At 45.6% G+C, this 21,600-nt stretch overlaps 1 protein-coding gene across 3 annotated transcripts in view; it reads left to right on the forward strand.

Annotated features, from left to right (window-relative positions):
• Window positions 1–16,041: 16,041 nt before the first annotated feature.
• Window positions 16,042–21,600, forward strand: part of NFKB2 (nuclear factor kappa B subunit 2) — a 49,824-nt gene continuing 44,265 nt past the window's right edge. For 2 of the 3 annotated variants that reach the window (XM_081953758.1, XM_081953760.1), the window contains exons 1-5: window positions 16,043–16,190; window positions 17,326–17,395; window positions 19,918–19,996; window positions 20,186–20,226; window positions 21,320–21,418. In XM_081953758.1, coding sequence (XP_081809884.1) covers window positions 17,372–17,395; window positions 19,918–19,996; window positions 20,186–20,226; window positions 21,320–21,418 — 243 coding nt within the window. In that variant the 5' untranslated portion in view covers window positions 16,043–16,190; window positions 17,326–17,371. Of the gene's footprint in view, window positions 16,195–17,325; window positions 17,396–19,917; window positions 19,997–20,185; window positions 20,227–21,319; window positions 21,419–21,600 lie in introns of all 3 variants that reach the window. The other variant, XM_081953759.1, reaches the window with a different exon arrangement.

Here is a 21,600-nt window from a genome sequence, read left to right on the forward strand (position 1 = left end):
AGGGTGAGGAAAGGGTGATGGAAAAAGGGTGAGGAAGGAAGGACCACAAACCTTGGCACTAGACACAGCTTCAGAGGATTCTTTGAAACAGCACAGCAATCCAGAGCTGGAAGGGACCTCGGAGGTCATCTAGTCCAACCCCCTGCTCCAGCAGGAGACCTTATATCATCTTGGTTATTTTGGTGCCTCTAACACAGAGGAGAAATTCCCAGAAAAGAGGTTTACTAGGCAAGGCTGCCTTGCAGAGGAAGGCAGAGCTAGTCCTCGACTTACAACAACAATTAAGCCCAAAATTTTGGTTGCTAAGCAAGAGCATTGTTAAAGTGAGTTTTGACGCATCTTACTCAATCCATCCTCCAACAGTGGATGTCAATCACTGTGGGCCACATTGAGAACTTGAGAGCAAAGGCCTGCCAGATTACCGGTGATTGACACAGAAGTAATGGAAGGGTAAAGATACCCCTCAGCTTATTGTATGTCCACCATTGAGCCTCGAATCTTCGCTGCAAAGTGAGATGTTGCAAAGTGAGGCCATTGCTGCAATGGTCATTAAATGTGAAAAACCGTCATGTCCCTTTTTCCAGTGCTGTTGCAACTTGAACGGTCGCTAAGTCAGTCACACAGTCACTAAGTGAATCTGGCTTCCCAGAATCTCCGTTGCAAAGCAAGACAGCTGTTCAGCGAGCTTCCACCCACTTTGCAACCTGTCTTGCCACTGTTGTTAAGCGAGTAGTTGCAGCTCTTAAGTAAGTCACGTGGTCGTTAAGTGAATCTGGCTTCCGGCTTCCCCATGGACTTCGCTGGTCAGGCTGCAAAAGGGGATCACATGACTCTGGAACCGTCATAAGTAAGAGTCAGTTGCCAAGCACCTGACCATGGGGATGCTGCAATGGTCATTAAGTGTGAAAAACAGTCATAAGTCCCTTTTTCCAGTGCCATTGTAACTTGAACGGTAGCTGCTAACTGTCCCAGGCGGCAAAAAGCCCAGGACGAATCATGCTTTGGCGAATGGGCCATGCCAAAGCGCGTGAGGCGGAGGGGATGTGATCCATTGTCCAGGGCGAATGGGTGGGGGCGTGTCAGCTGAGGAGAAAAGCCAGAGGTGAATCGCCCATGGAGGAACACTGGCAGAGAAAGAGGCTGGCGGACCAAAGGTAGGAGCCGAAAAGTCCCATTCCACCGAAACTGCCGGAAACACTGTCATTTCAATAGTGGCACCTCATTCTGTGCCAGAAAATCCCTACAGATAAAGCTTTAGCCAAACTGTTTCTAAGCCACATACATATTTTTCGGAGTAGAAGACGCACATTTTTCCCTCAAAAAAGAGGCTGAAAATCTGGATGTGTCTTATACACGGAATACAGCATTTTTTGCCTCCCGAAACCCCGCCCCCTTCAAAGTGCTCCTGGGGGCTGGGGAGGGCAGAAATGAGCAACAAACAGGCCGTTTTTTTGCTCAATTTTGCCCCCCACCCCCACCCCAGACCCTGGGAGCACTCTATGAGCCTCCTAAAGGCCATGTATGCCTTTTTTTGGGACAAAAAACACACCCATTTTTGTGAAAACGGGCCGTTTTTGCTCATTTTTGGAGGGGGGCGTCCCCTCCCCCGAAGCACTCTACAAGCCTCCTAAAGGCTATTCATGCCCTTTTTTTTTTTTAACAAAAAAGTGATGTTTTGGGGAGGTCTGCAGAGTGCAAAAACTTTTTAAAAAAACTTTCCCTCTTCAAAATCTTGGTATGTCTTATACTCTGAAAAATAAGGTATATACTTTCAATAAGCTACCTTCAACAATTTACGAATAAACCATTCCTGCTTTCTACTTCTCTTTCTCCTTTCTTCCTTAAAATAATTTCTTCTTAGTCTATAAATTTATATGTATAGAAAACAGTGACGTGCGGTGAGGTTTATGACTGGTGAGGCACTGACACAGTGCTGGGTTTCAAATATTTTTAGACTTGTGGACTTCAACTCCCAGAATTCCACAGCCAGGCATGCTCAGTTCCAATTTAAAGCGACAGCATTTGTTTTTCTCCTTTGCTCCTTCTTTCTTTTTCTTTTTCTTCTCCTTCCCCTCCTTCCTCCCTCTCTCCCTTCCTCCCCCTCTCTCAAACACACACACACACACACACACACACACACACAGAAGTTGGATTGGACTATCTCTCCTACCCCTTCCCTCTCTCACTCACTCTCAAACAAACCCCCCCCACACACAAAAGTTGGATTGGATATCTTTTCCAGTGGCTTGAAAGCAGCTCCTCTGCCATCCCCCCCCCATTCCCCTGCTGCCTTTCCCAAACACCTCCACCATTGCAAATGCAGCCTGCTGTCTGGGTGGGAAATGCCTGGAACACAATAAAGCCCACCCACCACCTCCTGCTGGCAGGCTGGGGTGAGAGGAGAGGCAGAGAAGCTGGAGTGGAGCCGAGCCTTCCAAAAGAAAAAGGCTGGGGGGGAAGTGTGTGTACTACAGCATGGCTCTTTGCCTGGCTTCCTGCCTCCTCCTGTGGTCTCCTCAGTGCTCGCTTGTGCTCTCCCTCCCCAAGTGTAGTTTGATTGCAGGTGGAGCCACGTTGCCTTTTCAAACTTGTAATCAGTGAAGCTGGGCTAGATTTTTATATAGTTTTATCCAGCTGTGTGTGTGTGAGAGAGAAATGAATGGGGGCCTGGGGAGGAAGTCACTACACTTGGGGAGGGAGAGCACCAGTGAGGTTAAGCAGAGTCATCCACGGTGAGGCAGCAACTAGCTCAGCTTTTTCCTTTTACTTTTTTTTTTCATGATGAGAGTGGTGAGGCTGTGCCTCACCTGCCTCACCTGACTGCACGTCACTGATAGAAAATCGCATTTCAGATTTCCCCAAAACTGTATGCTTTGTCACATATTTTGATTTACAAAGGCTCAGTACTCAAAATATGTCCTTTGGCGCCACCTAATGGACACAATAATTCTTGCTGAGAGTCCCAGAACTGCACATTGTGTGTGTGTTCATCAATTGTTGCTTCTGTTCATCAATAAATACAATCTTTCTTTTCAATCAGCCTTCATTTTATTCCCAGCTTGGAACCGGACCTGGATTTTTTCTTCCAAAAACTATAGGTAAAGGTAAAGGTTCCCCTCGCACATATGTGCTAGTCATTCCCAATTCTAGGGGGCGGTGCTCATCTCCGTTTCAAAGCCAAAGAGCCAGCGCTGTCCGAAGATGTCTCCGAGGTCATGTGGCCGGCATGACTAGATGCCAAAGTCGCACAGAATGCTGTTCCCTTCCCACCAAAGGTGGTTTCTATTTTTCTACTTGAATGTTTACATGCTTTTGAACTGCTAGGTTGGCAGAACTTGGACAAGTAACAGGAGCTCACTCCATTATGCGGCGCTAGGGACTCGAACCAGAGAACTGCTGACCTTTCTGATCCACAAGCTCAGCATCTTAGTCACTGAACCTACCAACAACTATAAACAATAAATAAATAAATAAGACTGTTTGAATCACAAGTGTTTTTTGTCAACTAGATTGTTTCCACCCAAAGAAATATTTCTCAGTTCTATGGGGCAAACAACAAACATTATAACTGAACCCACCAAAAAGGTAAAGGTAAAAGTTTTTTCCTGCCAAGTCTGTTGGAAAAAAGATCCATCTGGTTCAGTTCCAAGTGGGGAGAAAGATACTGGAAACAGGGAGGCTGTTTGGAAAGAGGGTTTATTGATGGACAGGACCAAATGGCTTGAGGTCATGGACAGATGACCACATGGAATGGAGAGTGAGGGTTAGGGTTAGGGTTTATATCCTCTCTTGGACTTTGAACTTGAGCCTCCTGTTCCTGTGCAATACGTATGCTATTGGCTGCTGTCAGACTCTCATGGGGCTATGCAGAAGTCATAGCTGAGGTTGTCTGAGATAGGCTTGGTTGAACCTTGCTGGGTGATGCAATGTACTTGGGAAATTTTGAAATGGAGTGGGCCCTGCTGCTAGAGGGTAGAGGGCTAATCCTATTATGTCCTGAGGGGTCATGTCTTAATCCCATCACCCTGGAGCTGGAGGTCTTTTGTCTTGTAGATAGGCTGGCCCAGCCTTTCTTAATCTGCACCAAAATATCTGCTGGAGGCAGGGAGCTGGGTTTCTGGGTTTCTGTTTCCTTTAAGATTTCCATTTCTCTTTGAGGGGAAATATTTTATCCTGCCTTTTTAATATTTCCTAAAACATTTCATTCTTCTCGGAGGGGTGGGTGCTGCTAACTTTCTACAAGTCTAACTGTAGGGGGCAGTGCTCATCTCCATTTCTTCACCTCCATTTCTTCACTTCTGTTGTCATGTGGCCGTCATGGCTCCAAGCCGAGCCACACAGAACACGGTTACCTTCCCACCGAAGTGGTACCTATTTATCGATTGCATTTGCATGCTTTCAAATTGCTAAGTGGGCAGAAGCTGGGACAAGTAACAGGCATCCACCCCATTGGGTGGCTCCTGGGTCTCAAACCTAGGCTGCCAGCCAGCAGTGGGTTCCGGCTTCTTTTACTGCTGGTTCGCTCAGGGATGTGCTTTGCATGCATGCACGCTGGATGTGCACTATGCACGCATGCACAATAGTGAAAAAAATTGCTTCTGCGCATGCGCAGAAATCAAAACAAGATGGCGGTGCCTATGGTGTCGCTGAAATAACTGGTTCAGGGTCATGTCCAGCCGAGTTACTACCTACTCGGTGAACCGGTCCGAACCGGTAGGAACTCACCTCTGCTGTCACCTTCCCAGCTGCCTTTAACCGCTGAGTGATTGCACCCTTGCACTCTTAAGTCAAATCTTTCAACAATGAATGCAGTAAATCCCCACTTAAAGCACTTCCAGCTGGAAGTTTTATGTTCCCAACTCAGTCCAACTGATGAAAGTTTATCTCACAACAGCATCAGCTCTTCTGCTTTTGGTTCTTGCTTTTCTATTTTCCTCTTGTTCCCCGATCAAATCTTTTGTCAATCCAGGATGGGAAAGTTGGATATTGTTGGGTATTAATGAAAAGGGCATCGCAAGGTTCACATTTTCTGACCTTAGCTCCTGGCTGAAATGCCTGAGTTTTAAAAAAGGGAAGCGTTGGATCTTGAAAGGAAGTGGATTTTCTGCTTCTCCAAGTGTGGGGGAACATGAATATGGGAATCAGGGGTGAAAGCCACTCTATCTTTGCTACTGGTTAAGTAGCATAGTGAGCTTGCCTGTGCGCTAATATTTTGGTTTACAAAGGCTCAGTACTCAAAATATGTCTTTTGGCACCACCTAGCGGACTCAGTAATTCTTGCGGAGAGTCCCAGAACTGCACATTGTGTGTGTGTGTGTGTGTGTTGGTTCTGCTTCATCAATAAACCCAACAAGACAGACCCAGACTTCAGAAAATAATCAGAACTGCAGAAAAACAATTACTACCAATCTGCCTTCATTTGAGGGCCTGTATACTGCACAGGTCAAAAAGAAGGCTGTGAAAATATCTACAGACCCCTCACATCCTGGACATAAATTGTTTCAACTTCTGCTCTCAAAACGACGCTATAGAGCACTGCACACCAAGACAACTAGACACAAGGACAGTTTTTTCCCCAAATGCCATCATTTTGCTAAACAAATAATTCCCTCACCACTGTCAAACCATTCACTAAGGCTGCATTACTATTACTATTGGTCTTCTCATCGTTCCTATCACCCATCTCCTCCCACTTATGACTGCAGGACTGTAACTTTGTTGCTTGTATCCTTACAATTTATATTCATATTTAGTGTTTCCTGATTGCTTATTTGATATGACTATCATTAAGTGTGTACCTTCTGATTCTTGACTACTGTATCTTGTCTTTTTATGTACACTGAGAGCATATGCACCAAAGACAAATTCCTTGAGTGCCCAATCACACTTGGCCAATAAAGAATTCTATTCTATTCCTTTCTTGTTCTATTCTATTGTTTCCACCCAAGGAAATATTTCTCAGTTCCACGTGGCAAATAACAAATATTATAACTGAGGTTAGATGAGCTTTGTTGTTGTGATTTTTCAAATTGAGATTATTTTTTATTTCAGGTGTCAATGATCATTGCTTATTAGTTCTTAATCCTTGCACATCACCCAGAGTCAATACTGTGAGATAAGGTAAAGGTTCCCCTCACACATATGTGCTAATCATTCCCGACTCTAGGGGTGGGTAGTGCTCACCTCTGTTTCAAAGCCGAAGACTCAGTGCTGTCCGAAGACATCTCCATGGTCATGTAGCCAGCATGACTAAATGCACATGGAACGCTGTTAGTTCCCACCAAAGGTGGTCCCTATTTTTCTACTTGCATTTTTACGTGCTTTTGAATTGCTAGGTTGGCAGAAGCTCGGACAAGTAATAGGAGCTCACTCTGTTACACGGCACTAGGGATTCGAACTGCCGAACTGTTGACCTTCTGATTGACAAGCTCAGTGTCTTACCCACTGAGCCACCGCGTCCCTTACTGCAACCTATAGTCATAACAAAAAGTATACCGGTAATCCTTGCCCATTCATTTAGTGTCCATTCAAAGTTACAACTGCACTGGAAAAAGTGAGTCCAGCCAGTCCTCAAACATATGACCCCTGCAATAGCCCTACTGTTAAGTGATAATAATTCAGGCACTTGACAACCAGTGTGTATTGTATAAGAGTTTGTTTTTTTAATGTATGCACTGCTCATCTTGTTTGGAGAAGACTTGCAGTGTCCTGGAGTCTCATGATCTCCATTTGTGATCTTCCCAGCTGGTTTCCAACAAGTGAAGTCAATGGGGAAACTGGATTCACTTAATGACCATATGATTCACTTAACAACTGGCAGGATTCAATGAATAACTTGAAAAAAAACAGATTGTAAAATCGGGCATGACTCACTTAATTACCTCACTTAACAAGGGAAGTTTTGGCCTTAATTGTAGTTGTAAGTACAGGATTACCTCAATTCACATTTCTTACTTCTACTTCCAGTGTACAGGTTTTATTTAGAATGGAATGGAATGGAATGGAATGAGAATGAGAATTAGAATGGAATTAGGATTAGGATTAGGATTAGAATGGAATGGAATCAGAATGGAATGGAATTAGAATTAGAATGGAATGGAATAAGCATTAGAATTAGAACTGCATTCAGATTTGGTCGCCACAATGTAAAAAAAGATGTGGAGACTCTAGAAAGAGTGCAGAGAAGAGCAACAAAGATGATTAGGGGACTGGAGGCTAAAACATATAAAGAACGGTTGCAAGAACTAGGTATGTCTATTTTAATGAAAAGAAGGACTAGGGGAGACATGATAGCAGTGCTCCAATATCTCAGGGGTTGCCACAAAGAAGAGGGAGTCAAACTATTCTCCAAGGCACCTGAGGGTAGAACAAGAAGCAATGGGTGGAAACTAATCAAGGAGAGAAGTAACTTTGAAATGAGGAGAAATTTCCTGACCGTTAGAACAATTAATCAGTGGAACAGCTTGCCTCCAGAAGTTGTGAATGCCCCAACACTGGAAGTCTTTAAGAAGAGATTGGATAGCCATTTGTCTGAAACGGTATAGGGTTTCCTGCCTAGGCAGGGGGTTGGACTAGAAGACCTCCAATGTCCCTTCCAACTCTGCTATTGTATTGTATAGAATTAGAATGGAATGGAATGGAATGGAATGGAATGGAATGGGAATGGAATTGGAATGGAATTAGAATTGGAATTGGAATATGGAATGGAATTAGAATGAGAATGAGAATGGAATGGAATGGACTGGATTAGAATAGAATAGAATAGAATAGAATAGAATAGAATAGAATAGAATAGAATAGAATAGATTAGATTTTTTTATTGGCCAAGTGTGATTGGACACACAAGGAAATTTTTCTTTGGTGCCTATGCTCTCAGTCTACATAAAAGATAAGATACGTTCGTCAAGAATCATAAGATACAACACTTAGTGATAGTCAAATTGTTCAAATAAATGTCCCTCTGGGTTCAGTTCCAAGTGGAGAGAAAGACACTGAAAACATGGAGACTGCTTGGAAAGATGGTTTAATGGTGGACAGGATCACATAGTTTGAAGTCCTGGGCAAAAGGCACATGGGAGGGAGGGAGGGGGAGGGAGGGGGAGAGAGAGAGGTTTATACCCTCTGTAGGGCTTTGAATTAGAGCTTGTATTCTGATTGGTTGTCAGACTCCCATGGGGCCATTTAAGGACAACTTTGTAGACTGTCCTGAGTTCCAGGCTTGGTTGACTCTTGCTGGGTGATGATGTAATGAAAGTGTTTGGACAATTCCTACTATGGCTCTGCCTGAAGGAGGTAGATCTTTGTTATGTAGAATGGAGTGGCCCAGGCCTTACTGTCCCATTGACAAAGGTGGTGGTGGTGGTGGGGCTGACTTTCTTCCTCCCTTTAAGGGGAGATATTCTGCCCTTTTAATATTTCCTAAAATATTTCATTTTTCTAGCAGAGGGGTGGGTGCTAACCAGTGGTGGGTTGCAGGCGGTACGCTCCAGTACAGGCATACCGGAGCCTGCCCGGAGCACTGGGTACCATTCCAGTATGGTGCTTCGGAAGGTCCACACACTCATCCACATTCCTTACCCGTGCTTTAAGCTTTTGGCGCTTCCGCGCCTGCGCTTGGCGCATACGGCATCTGCGCGACGCTCTGCCAAGCAGCTGGAGCAGCATGGAGGCTTGCGGAAGCATCATTTGATGCTACAATGCATGCGCTGCCTGAGTGCATATGGGTGACTCTGGGGCCGTTCCAACAGGGAGGGAGATAAGCAGCATGATGGGTCCCTGGCAGGCATGAAATCTTCTTACCTTCGCTACCGGTTCGGAACTGGGAGCGTGTGCGCATGCACACATGCTTTGCTCACGCATGGCACTTCTGCGCATGCGTGGCACCTCATGTACGCATGCACAGAGCATTTGTGATGACGTCTGAACAGGTGGGCGGAGCCTCCTGCCACCGCCACTACCGGTTCCCCTGAACCAGGGCAAAGCGGCAGAGTACCACCTCTGGCCCCCGGGCAAAGCAGTGTGCTACGATAACTATTCGCAGCTATAAAAATGTCAATGGTCGATAATGTTCAACATATATTTTATTGGCATGTTAGTATTAATAAAAAATGCAGTAAAAATTTCTATAAAAAATTACATGAAAAAATCAGAGAAATCGGAGGGAAAAACATCTGTATAATAGGAGACTATAATGCCATAGTAGATAGCAAAAAAGACTATGTAAGTGACAAAAAAACCAAAAGCAAAAAAAAAAGTATTACCAACAACGTGTATGGAGATGATGGAAGAGCTAAATCTAATAGACATCTGGAGAAAAATGGAACCAAATAAAAAACAATTTACCTTTTACTCAAACCCACACCAATTTTGATCATGGATCGACATGGCATGGATGAATAAGGAAATCGGGGCAGAAGTATATAAAATTGAAATACTACCAAACACCTGGGCAGACCATAATCCCATTAAAATAATCTGGAAAGGGGGGAAAAAACTAGACGAAGATGGACATTAAATCTGCAAATATTAAAAGAAAAAGAATTTATCCAAAAATGTAAGAGTGAGTTGGAACTATTTTTCAAAGAAAACACAAAAGAACAGACGTCAATACAAAACCTATGGGATACTATGAAAGCCTACACACAAGGAATCATTATAGCTTATTCAGCAAAAAGAAATAAAGAAAAATGGGCACAACAGAAAGTATTAGAGAAGGAAATTGAGAACCTAGAAAAAGAACTCCAAAACAAACCACAAAGTGATAAAATTAGAAAAGATTGGATCCTAGCGAAACACAAATTAAACATACTAGACCAGGAAGAAATAGTAAAACACTTAAAATTAACGAAGCAAAAAAAAATTGAGCAAGCAAATAAACCAGGAAGGTGGCTATCTTATAGATTGAGAAAAGAAAGAGAAAAAATATTAATATATCAACTCCAAGAGGAAACGGGTGAATTACAACACACAATGGAAGGGGAAAAAAAGATTGTACATAAATATTTCGAGAAGTTATATAAGGGGGAACAAATAGATGACAAACAAATACAATAATATTTAAACAGAGAAGAAACCCCAGTAATACCGGAAGAGATGAAAGAAATGCTAACAAAACAAATAACAAAAATTGAACTGAAACAGGCAATTCAAAAACAGAAAAATAATAAAACACCAGGCCCAGATGGATTCCCAGCAGAATGGTACAAAACAATAAACGATCTGAATGAATCAATAGAACCCCTAATGCTGGAGCTGTATAACGAAACATTGACGAAAGCAAAAATACCGAACACATGGAGGGAGGCATACATTACGTTAATATATAAAGAAGGTACAGACCACAACCAAATTCAAAATTACAGGCCAATCCCATTGCTGAACGCGGACTATAAAATATTTGCAACAATAATAGCGGAGAGACTAAAAAGATTACTAAATGACTACATATACCCAGATCAAAATGGATTTCTCCCAACAAGACAAATTCGAAACAATACCAGAATAATAGCTAATATCTTGGAGTATTATGAGGTGCATACAGGGAAACAAGTGGCACTTGTATTCCTGGATGCACAGAAGGCATTCCATAATTTAAATTGGCAATACATGAAACAACAAATTAAAAATATGAATTTGGGAAATAAATTTGAAAGATTAATAGAAACAATATACTCCACCCAAAAGGCAAACATACTATTGAATGGGGAAAATACAGAGTCCTTTGAAATAACGAAAGGAGTAAGACAGGGCTGCCCACTATCACCTCTGCTTTTTATTCTGACGCTAGAAAGCCTTCTGATACGAATTAGAAAAAAACAGGAAATAAGAGGAACCAAAATTAAAAATGAAGAATACAAAATACAGGCCTTTGCAGATGACTTAGTATTTATTATAGAAGATCCATTAGAAACAGGGGACAGGTTAATGCAAGAACTAGAAAAATATGGAGATGTGGCAGGACTAAAAATTAATAGAGAAAAGACCAAAATAATAACCAAAAATCTGAAGGAAGAACAGAACAAAGAATTAGAAAAAACAATAGGACTCCAGGTAGTAAAGAAAGTCAAATATTTAGGAATATGGCTAACTGCAAAGTGCTCAACCAGAAAAGAAAATAATTACACAAAATTAGTGCAACAAATAAAAAAAGACTTAGAACTATGGGGGAAATTACAACTATCGTTATTAGGGAAAATAGCAACTATAAAAATGAACATACTACCAAGAGTCCTATATCTATTTCAAACGATCCCCATAAAATTAGAGAAAAAATTCTTTACCGAACTGAACAAAATAATACTAAAATTCATCTGGCAAGGGAAAAAAGCTAGGATAGTTCCCCCGGTATAGTTGTGGGCGTATACTGAATCCCCTATGCTAAAGTTCTGAATCTTGCTTGTGGAGTCTGGGGGCGATGTGGCAGAGTAGTTTGGGTGTAGCTGGTCTAAGTGGGACGTTAGACGGCGACCCATGAGAAGCTCGGAGGGGCTTCTTCCCGTAGTGGCGCTTGGCGTAATGTTTTGGATTAGCAAATAGTGATCAACTCGTGTTTGCCAATCACCCGGGCCCATTCTGGCGAGGGCCTCTTTTGCTGATTGCACCATTTGTTCCACCTGTCCATTTGAGGCCGGATGGAATGGCGCGACTAGGGCATGCCGAATTCCCTGGCTAGCTAAGTAGGTCTCAAATTGCATGGCCGTGAATTGGGGCCCATTGTCTGAGACCAAGACGTCGGGCAGGCCATGCGTGGAGAAAAGTCTCCGTAGCACCTTGATGACCGCCTCTGCCATGGTAGAGGTCATCAGGGCTACCTCTAACCATTTCAAGTATGCGTCCACAACTATAAGGGATGTTTGGCCATGAACGGGGCCAGCGAAATCAATGTGCACCCTAGACCAGGGTGCTTGAGGTTGCTCCCACTCCTTAGCGGGCGCTTCTGGGGGAGCTGGTCTGGATTCCTGACACGGAGTGCAGGTAGCCACCCACTCTTCTATCTCCCTGTCCATGTTAGGCCACCAGACATAGCTCCTAGCCAAGGACTTCATCCTTGCCAGGATGCCCCACATGTAATGCCTTCAATACTGCCTTCCGCAGTTTCTTGGAACAACCACCCGGTCACCCCACAGTAAACAACCTTTGATTACCAACAACTCATCATGTTTGGCAAAAAACATTTTAAAATTGTCCCCAACCACCCCCCACACCCAGTTAAGAACCTGTTTAATAACAGCTTCTTTGGCGGAAAAGCGGGCAACGTCAGAGGAAGAGACAGGTCCAGAGTCCAGGCAGTAAATAAGAAGGACCGGTGTCTCAGGAGTGGGGTTGGCCAACAGTTCAAGTTAGAATCAAGTAGGGGACAGCGGCTTAAAACGTTGGCATGTCCCAATGTGGAACCAGGGCGGTGGATGAGCTTGTAGGAGTAGGCAGCCAGGAAAACAGTCCACCTGGTCATGAGCGGGGAGAAGGAAACCGGAGTAGGTCGGTCCCCAGCCAGTAGCCCCAACAAAGGTTTGTGGTCCGTCACAAGCTTGAAATCGCGGCCATAGAGGTACTCATGAAACCGCTTGACCCCGCTACTGCAGCCAAAGCCTCTCTGTCCAGCTGGCTATAGTTCCGTTTAGCGGGAGACAAGGTTCGCGAGTAGAAGGCAATGGGGGCTTCCGCGCCGTTGGGCATGCGGTGGCTGAGGACAGCGCTGACACCAAAAGGAGAAGCGTCACATGTCAGAACCAGCAGCAGGGTTTGGCTGTACTGCGGCGGCCTCCGCTTGGACCATTTGGCGTTTTTAGACAGGAGGCGGTGCAAGGGTTCAACGATGGTAGCTTTCTGTTTGAGAAAGATGCTGTAGAAGTTAAGGAGCCTGAGGAAAGCTTGCAGCTCAGCCTGATTGCGAGGTGTAGAAGCATCCTGGATTGCTTTTACTTTTTGGGATGTCAGGTGGATCCCAGAGCCATCAATCATGTACACCAGGAATTCTACCCTGGGCACATTAATTTTGCATTTTTCTTTTTTAAGTCGGAGGCCTTTTTCGCGAATTCTGGTCAAAACAGCCCTAACTCTTTTTAAAAGTTGCGCCTCGTTTGCAGCCGATACCAAAATGTCGTTGAAATAGGGGACGACTCCTGGTGTCCCCTGCAAAAGCCGTTCCATGATGCTTTGGAACAGTCCAGGGGCAATACTAACTCCAAATTGCAGGCGGTTGCATTTGAATGCACCCCTGTGCTTCACAATGGTTTGAGCCTCTGCTGTGGCACCATCTACAGGCAACTGTTGGTATGCCTGCACCATATCCAATTTAGCAAAAAAATTTCCTGGCCCTAGCGAATGTAGTAAGTGCTGTACAATGGGCACAGGGTAGGCGCTTTGTTGCAGCGCGTTATTAATTGTGCATTTATAGTCCGCGCAGATGCGGACTGACCCATCCAACTTGACTATAGGGGTCTCCCAGCGAGCATGGTCAACTGGTTCTAGGATCCCCTGGCTTACCAGTTTGTCAATTTCCCTATCGATTTTAGGGCGGAGAGCGAAAGACAGTCTCCTGGATTTTAGCCTGATAGGCGCGACGTTGGGGTCCAAGTTAAAGGAAATTGGTGTCCCCACATACTTACCAAGACCGGAGCTGAAGACGTCCTCAAACTCCTTAAAAATCGCCTAGGCGCCGCTGTTCGTTATGGCATTGATCCCGGTGACTTCCAAGCCCAGGACTTCGAACCAGTCTAGCCCCAGGAGGCTCTGTAGCGGTGCACTGGCCACAGTCATGGGAAGCCTGGTGTTGATGCCCTTGAACTGGACACGGAAGATGTCTTGGCCCACGATGGGGACTCAGTTACCCTGGTAGTCACGCAGCATAATGTCTGGCGTGCGAAGTTGCCATTTTTTCAGGCTCGGAATGGCTTGCTTCAGGGTCGACCAGGAGATGATCATGAGGAATGATCCAGTGTTGACTTCAAGCTCACAGGGAGCGTCCTCAATGAGGACTGTGACTTTCAGCTTTTTTGGCCGTCTTGTGTGGACTTCCCCTATCATGGTTTGATAGGTTACTCTCGGTTCTTTCTCTGGGTACTCTCTCTGGGGTCTCTCTCTTGGTTCGCTCTCTGGGCGCTCTTGGTATTTCCGCCAGGCCCCTGGGTTGGGCCTCTGTTGGCGGTTTGACTTTGGCTGCCAAGTTATGGCAGGGACTTCACTCTGGCACACTTTTGCGATGTGCCCCTTTTTGTCGCTACGCTGATAGGTTGCGTCCCTGAATCGGCAAGTAGACTGGGCATGATCTCCTCCGCAGCTTGCGCAGGGCGGCAAGCACGAGTTGAATTTTCACACCGGCTTTGTGCGGCTACTGCGCATGTGGTAGCTGTCATCGTCTTCGCTGTCGGAGGTTTCTCAGTTTGCGGCCTCGTGGTGGACGCGCGCCTGTTTCTGTGTGGTTTGTGGCGCGTTGTGCTGGTGCTGCAAGGCTTCCGTGGACTTGTCGGCCGACTCGGACGCCCTGGCTTTGTCCAGTGCGATCTGCAGAGACATATTTGATTTTGCTAGCAGACGTCTCTGCAGGTTGATGTCTCGCACTCCGCAGACCTAGGGCGGTCTAGGATTTGGTCGTCCAGGTCACGGAAGTCACAGTATGTCACTGCCTTTTGCAGGGCGGCAACATACTGGTTAATGGACTCTCCTTCCTTCTGGTTCCGCACGTTGAATTTGTGGCGGCGAATGTACCTCGAAGGCTTGGGCGCGTAATGCGTTTTTAAAGTCTGTTGCAATGCTGCCCATATAACTGCTTGGATCGGAGTTGGCTCCGATAGGTCTTTTGCCGTCTTGAAAACCTCTCGGCCGCAGTAGCCCAGGAAGAGGTTTTTCTTGCGGGAGTCTGGAACCCCCATGAGGTCGTTTGCCTCGAGGAAGCATTCGAACCTCCGCATGTAGGATTCCCAGTGTTCAGCCACTGGGTCGTACGGAGTTGGCAGGGTGTGCATAGCCATTTTGTTTGAGGCGATTCGAGTTTGCCGCTCAAAATGGTTGCTCGATGCCGCGCCGATGCTCCGGGCTGGATTGACTCATGCTGGATTGACTCGTTGCTCGTTCCTTGCCTTATCTGCCTCTCAATCCCATCCTCGTCGCCAATGTTAGATAGGGCAATGAGAAGGCAGACTCAGGTTTAACGCAACAACAGCTCTTTATTACAACAGTCAAGTATGTACAATACAGCAGCAGTTAGGTCTGACAGCTCTCCTTTTATAGGGAGCTGTCAGACCTCTCAACCAATCAGATTGAACCTCTGTTCCCGCCTGAACAGAGGACTGGAGTGGAAACCACGGTAGCTTGTGTTAATATCTAACAACAAATATATACAATATCTTTCCCTTTGAATCTACCTTTCTAGTAATCTTTATAAATGACCTCACCCCATTCCTAAGAGGTCAGTTGGCGCATGCATAAGCGCCCCAGAGGTGCCCAATGTCCCTGTCCTACTGTCCCATTTATCTCTCCCCATTTCCTATGTTCTTATTCATGTTTATTCCTATTCCTTTTATCTTGTACGTGAGTGACAAACTAACTAACTAAATACATAAATAACTAAACAACTAACTAAATAAATAACTCAATAAATAGCTAAATAACTAACTAGATAACTAGATAAGCAAACAAATAACTAAATAAATAAATAACTAAATAAATAAATAAATAAATAACCATAATAAATAAATAAATAATAAATAGCTAAATAACTAGCTAAATAAATAAATAACACAATAATAAATAACTAAATAACTCAATAATGAATAGCTAAATAACTAGATAAATAACTAGATAAACAAACAAATACTACGACTGACTTGCGGGGTCGGAGACTGCAGTAATTTCACATGGAGTGGGAGTTTGTTAGTTAGATTCCCTGGGCTGGAGGTTTTTTGGGGAGGTCTTTCACTGTGAGTTGTATTGGGTTGGGGGGGGGGGAGCTGCACGACAGGGAGGCTCAGCCAATCTCATTGCACACATAGTTGTACTCTGACAATCAAAGGTTTGGAATTGGCTCAAAGAGGCGTTCCTCGTCCACCCCTCCTCCTTACCGGAGTCCGGCCCTCCAAGAAATCAGCTGACGGCGGGTAAGCCCCTACGGAACAGACGGGCGGAGCTTGGCCAGGCCGGGGAAGTTTGGCCTCCAAAAAGGAGATGGCCGAGCGGTTTGGCAGGAGTAAGTGGTAGGTGAGCGAGTGTGTCGCCAGCAGCGGCTGGAGCTTCATTCTAATCCTGGCTTTTCAACCCTATCTTGGAGGTGTGGCTCCTTAAGGGTTGCTCCAAAAATATTACGCCCTGGGAGGGCTTCTATTTCCCCCTGGTAGAAGCGGGTCTCCTCCTCCTCCTCCTCTCTTGCCCTCCCTTTTACACCGCGAGCAGTCCGAGACACCCCCCCCCCCGAACGATGCTTAAACCCAGCGCGTGCGGATCTGGTACCAGTCACAATGCCAGCATGGCAGGGCACGGGGCATTTCTCTCACCCACCACCCAGCTACCCAACGCCAGGATCATGGGGGGTGGGGGGCAATTGGGAACCCCCAATTGCTGGAGACCTGAGCCCTCCCTCTCCTGGGAAGAGCCTGGGGGTGCTTTCCCCACCTCTCCCCCTAAAACAGCGCCCCTTGGTCCCCCACCCCTCCATGATCCTGGCGTTGGGTGATCCAGGATCATGGAGGGTTGGGAAAAATCCGACCCCCAAATGCTGGAGACCCTGAGCCCCTCCTTTCCTCTTGGAGATTGGGGTCCAGCAATTGGGGTCCCCAATCCCCCCCCCCCCCGATCCTGGCGTTGGGTGACTGGGTAGTTGGGGAGAAAAATGTCCCGCGCCCTGCCATGCTGCCAAGGGGCGCTGGGCATGGGGCATTTCTCTCCCCAAACACCCAATCACCCAACGCCAGGATCATGGAAGGCTGGGGGGCAATTGGGGACCCTAAATTGCCGGAAACCCTGAGCCCCCCTTCTCCTTCTGGGAAAAGCTTAGGGGTGCTTTCCCCACTTCTTCCCTCTAAAACAGCGCCCTTTGGCAGCGCTTTTTCCTTGCCCGCCCCGCAAAAGACGCGAAGGCTGGGTTTAGAAGGCGGAAGAAAGTGCGCTGCCACCGCCCAGAAGCCGCGAGAGCCTGCCTTCTTTTCTTCCTTTCGTTCTTGCTTTCCGTCCCTCCCTCTCTCGGGCTCCGCTGGGTTTTTAGGGACTTTCCAGCCCTACTTGCCTTGCCCGCCCAGTTTCCCCCTTGGGGCTTCTTTTGGCGGCGGCAACAGCAGCAAACCCCCCCCCCTCCCCGTTTGTAAGTCTCTCCGTCTCTTCTCTTTCCTTCCGCAGAGCCGGATTGCCAACTCTGTGGATTATCGGCTGGAGTAGATCCTCCATGGATGGGGAAGGCTATCCCGCGGTGAGTTTTCCGTTGCTTTTGGAAAGTTTTCCCTCCTTCCTCCCTCCCTCTCCTTCCCTTCCTCCCGGTTCACTTTGGAAGTGGGATCTGGGTGAAAAATGGGCCCTCCTTTACCTTGGCGTTCTCTAGTCCCAAATTTGAATGATCAATTTTGGATAATGTGCTTTGGAAACCTTAAAATGAAAAAAAATAAACCCCAATGTTGTCTTTCTCTGCCTTTGTTGGGCCCAAGACAAGCGCTAGCTGAGTAGGGACGGACACACACACACACACACACACACACACACACACACACACACACACACACACACACGAGAGAGAGAGAGAGAGAGAGAGAGAGAGAGAGAGAGAGAGAGAGAGAGAGAGAGAGAGAGAGAGAGAGAAGGAGGAGGAGGAGGAGGAGGAGGAGGAGGAGGAGGAGGAGGAGGAGGAAGGGAGGAGGGAGGGATAGCTGGGATTTGTGTTCTCCATAGTATGACTGTCTATGAATATATACACATGGTTGATTTTATATGTTGAGTAAGGTGAGGCTTACTCAAGGTAGTAAGGTAGGGGACACAGACACAAACAGACACACACATAGCCGGGATTTGTGTTCTCTGTAGTACAACCATCTATGAATATACACCAGTGGTGGGTTTCAAAATTTTTAGACCCTCTTCTGTAAGTGTGGCCTGCCTTGTGGGAGTGGCTTGCTGGCCATGTGACTGGGTCGGCATGGCCAACTTGTAAAATGTGGTGAAACTCACTTAACAACATTAAACAACCAAAACGTTGGCTCAGAAACTCTGGCATTTGAAGCACGCAAGTCTTAAAGCTGGCAGGTTACAAGACACTTGCACCCCTAACCCTTTAGAAAAAAAACCCCCAGGGGTGTTCAAACTTGACAGCTTTAAGACTTGTGGACTTCAACTCCCAGAATTCCTCCTCCAGTCATGTTGGCTCAGGAACTTTGGCATTGAAGTGTGCAAATCTTAAAGCTGTCACGTTACAAGACCCTTGCACCCCTAACCCTTTAGAAAAAAACAGGGGTGTTCAAACTTGACAGCTTTAAGACTTGTGGACTTCAACTCCCAGAATCCCTCCTCTCGCTCTCCATCTTGATGATGTGCGGACAGATGGGGGGAGGGAGCTGGAACCGGTTCTAAACGGCACTAGATTTGTGGAGCCTCTTCTATAGAAGAGGTTAGAACTGGCAGGAACCCACCCCTGATATACACACATGGTTGATTTTATATGTGAAGTATAAGGTGAGGCTTAAGCAATAATGGGACAAATGCTTGTTTTTCTTTTCTTTTCTCCAAACCAGGGCTGTCTTAATGCATTGGCATGATGGGCACCCCCCCGAACATAGGGGCCCCATACTAATCTGTGTATGTTAACCCTTTCAATGCACCTTGTATCATATAAATACAGCAACATCTTTATTACATTTTACAGCCATTTTTTAATTAATGCGAACATGCATTAATAGAAATTAACACTGATAACATTGATAAATGTGTGTTTAATTTCATTGACCATTTACATTGTTATTCCTGTGTGTAGTTGTTGTAGGGGCCCCAGTACACTGCTTTGCCTCGGGCCCATAATGCTGTTCAGACAGCTAACATATTAGAGAGATCATTCTCATATTTGCCTTCTTCCAGATGAAAAGTATGCCCTAAGAAACTCATCTAACATTCTTAGATTAGGTATATTTATTGGTTTTGGGGGTTGCCTGATTTTAAAGGGTATATATGTGGTGCCTACATATTTAAAGGGCATCTAATTATGTGAATTGTAGTCTTCCCCAGTGCAGAGGGTTGGATGGGAGCATTCTTTGCTTAGGAGACCTTGCCTTAGATCAGTCATGGCGAACCTTCTCGGCACCGAGTGCCCAAACCAGAATGTGCGTGCATGTGTGCGCAACGGAAACCTTGCCGATGCACGCATGCCTGTTTTGGGGGCTGTTTTTGGCCTGAAAAATGGCCCAGAAAATGATTTGTTTGGGGGCATTTTTGTCCCCTTTTCAGGTCATTTTGGGGCTGTTTTTCTGACTGTTTCCAGGCCATTTTTGGCCAGAAAACATCCCGAAAAATGCTTGAAAACAGCCCAAAAAAGGACCAAAAATGCCCCCAAAACAGGCTGGTTTTTGGACATTTCTTGAGCCATGTTTTGGCCGTTTCCCGGGTATTTTTGGCCTGAAAACCGTGCGAAAAATGACTGAAACAGCCCCCAAAGACCAAAAGCTCTCCAAAAACATGCCGGTTTTTGGACATTTCTCGAGCCATTTTCAGGCCGGTTTCCAGCTGGCGACGGTGTGCGTGCCCACAGGGAGGGCTCTGCATGCCACCTCTGGCACACGTGCTATAGGTTCGCCATCACGGCCTTAGATGCTTCTTGTTCCCAATGTTTTATTTCACTGTCGTTAGCAGTAGAGACTTAATGTCATTCCCGCTGACTGTCTACCTTGTTTAGAATCTTTATGGCGCTGTGTCCATAATGCTTTTGATCTCTTCTTGATCCTTGTTTGTATGCAGTGCTTAGATGGGATAGACTATGATGATTTTCAGTTCGGTGCTCATTTGGTCGAGCAGAAAGAGCTGTTCATGGAGACAGGTAAGGAACGTTTTGGTATGGGATGTGTCCCGTGGGATGTGGAACTACAGATAACTAAGGGAAGGATCTAAGTTTCTGTTGCCATCTGTTTTGTTAATACTGTTTCTCTTAAATTGTATGACATGAGATTATAAGTGTATTGAACATTGGGAGACGCTGAATACCTTCTTGTTTGTTTGTTTGTTTTAGTTGAAGGCCCATTTGTCACTATAATTGAACAGCCAAAACAGGTAAGGATTTTCTAAGGATGCTGAATTTCTCCCAACTACATAAATAGAAGGGAATATATGTAGTTCAGGGTTGAATTATGGGTTCACAGCGTTGAATGGTTTGCTCTCTGAGTTTATTTATTTGCAGATGTTTCATTTCCACACTAGGTAGAACAGGATGGTGAACCTTTTTCTTATGGTGTGCCAAAATTGTGTGTGGTGCGCTAGCACGTGTGCCCACACCAATTCAATCCTCCCCACCCACCCCCACGCATGCTCACATGACCCCCTCCCCAGGCTCCGGAGGCTTTCCTGAAGCCTGGGGAGGCCGAAAACGGAAGGCAAAATATCAACTGGTCAGCATGCGCCCCAGAGCTGACTGCTGGTGTGCCAGCAAATATGGCTCCGCGAGCCACACGTGCCACAGGTTCGCCATCACAGAGGTAGAAATAGCCATAGCACTTAGACTTATATACCACTTCATAGTGCTTTTACAGCCCTCTCTAAGTGGTTTACAGAGTCAGCCTCTTGCCCCCAACAATCTGGGTCCTCATTTTACCCACCTCGGAAGAAGGATGGAAGACTGAGTCAAGCTTGAACCAGTGAGATTTGAACTGCCGAAGTGCAGCTAGCAGTCAGCTGAAATAGCCTGCAATGCTGCACTCTTAACCACTGTGCCACCTTGGCTCTTCAGTGTAGTTTTGTAATGCCTGCAAACAAACAGTCAAGCTCAGAGAGCATCAAGGACTACATCATCCCGTTTTTTTTTGTTTTTTTTTTTGTCTTTTATTGACCCCGTAATCCCTTACATCGTGGTGGAGTTGGGGAAACTGAATGGAGCTGAGGGTTTACTGGCCAGATGCCCTTCCCGTCACCAATACAGAGTTCGCAGCAGATAATCACTCATTGTGCACAGAGAGAGAAATATCTGCTGCTACCTAGGGTCGAACTAACAGCCTCCTGATAGTGAGGCAAGAGCTCCACCTCTAAGCCACTGAACCACTCACTCCACTCATTCCCCATCTATATCCTATTATAGGCAAACTTTTTTCCGAGCGGTTTGGTTTTTTTTTTTCTGATGGAATGACTTGGCTTGAATTTCCATTTTTGGCAGCGAGGTTTCCGCTTCCGTTATGGCTGTGAAGGGCCCTCACATGGTGGACTACCTGGAGCATCTAGTGAGAAAGGGCACAAGACTTATCCCACTGTCAAGGTGAGTATCGCATTTGTTTATCAAGTTTTATGAAGAAATCTTTTTTTTAAGAGTAATCTACATTGCCTTTTCTGTCTTTAGTAAACGTTAAATAGCTTTTTTTTTAGTAGTCTTATTGTTGGTACATATTTTGTTTGGACTTTCTGATTAATTAAGATACAGTACAGAATACTGGTGTGTAC

Source organism: Natrix helvetica, assembly GCF_964273705.1.
Source record: "Natrix helvetica genome assembly, chromosome: 5".
Classification (NCBI taxonomy): Eukaryota; Metazoa; Chordata; class Lepidosauria; order Squamata; family Natricidae; genus Natrix; species Natrix helvetica.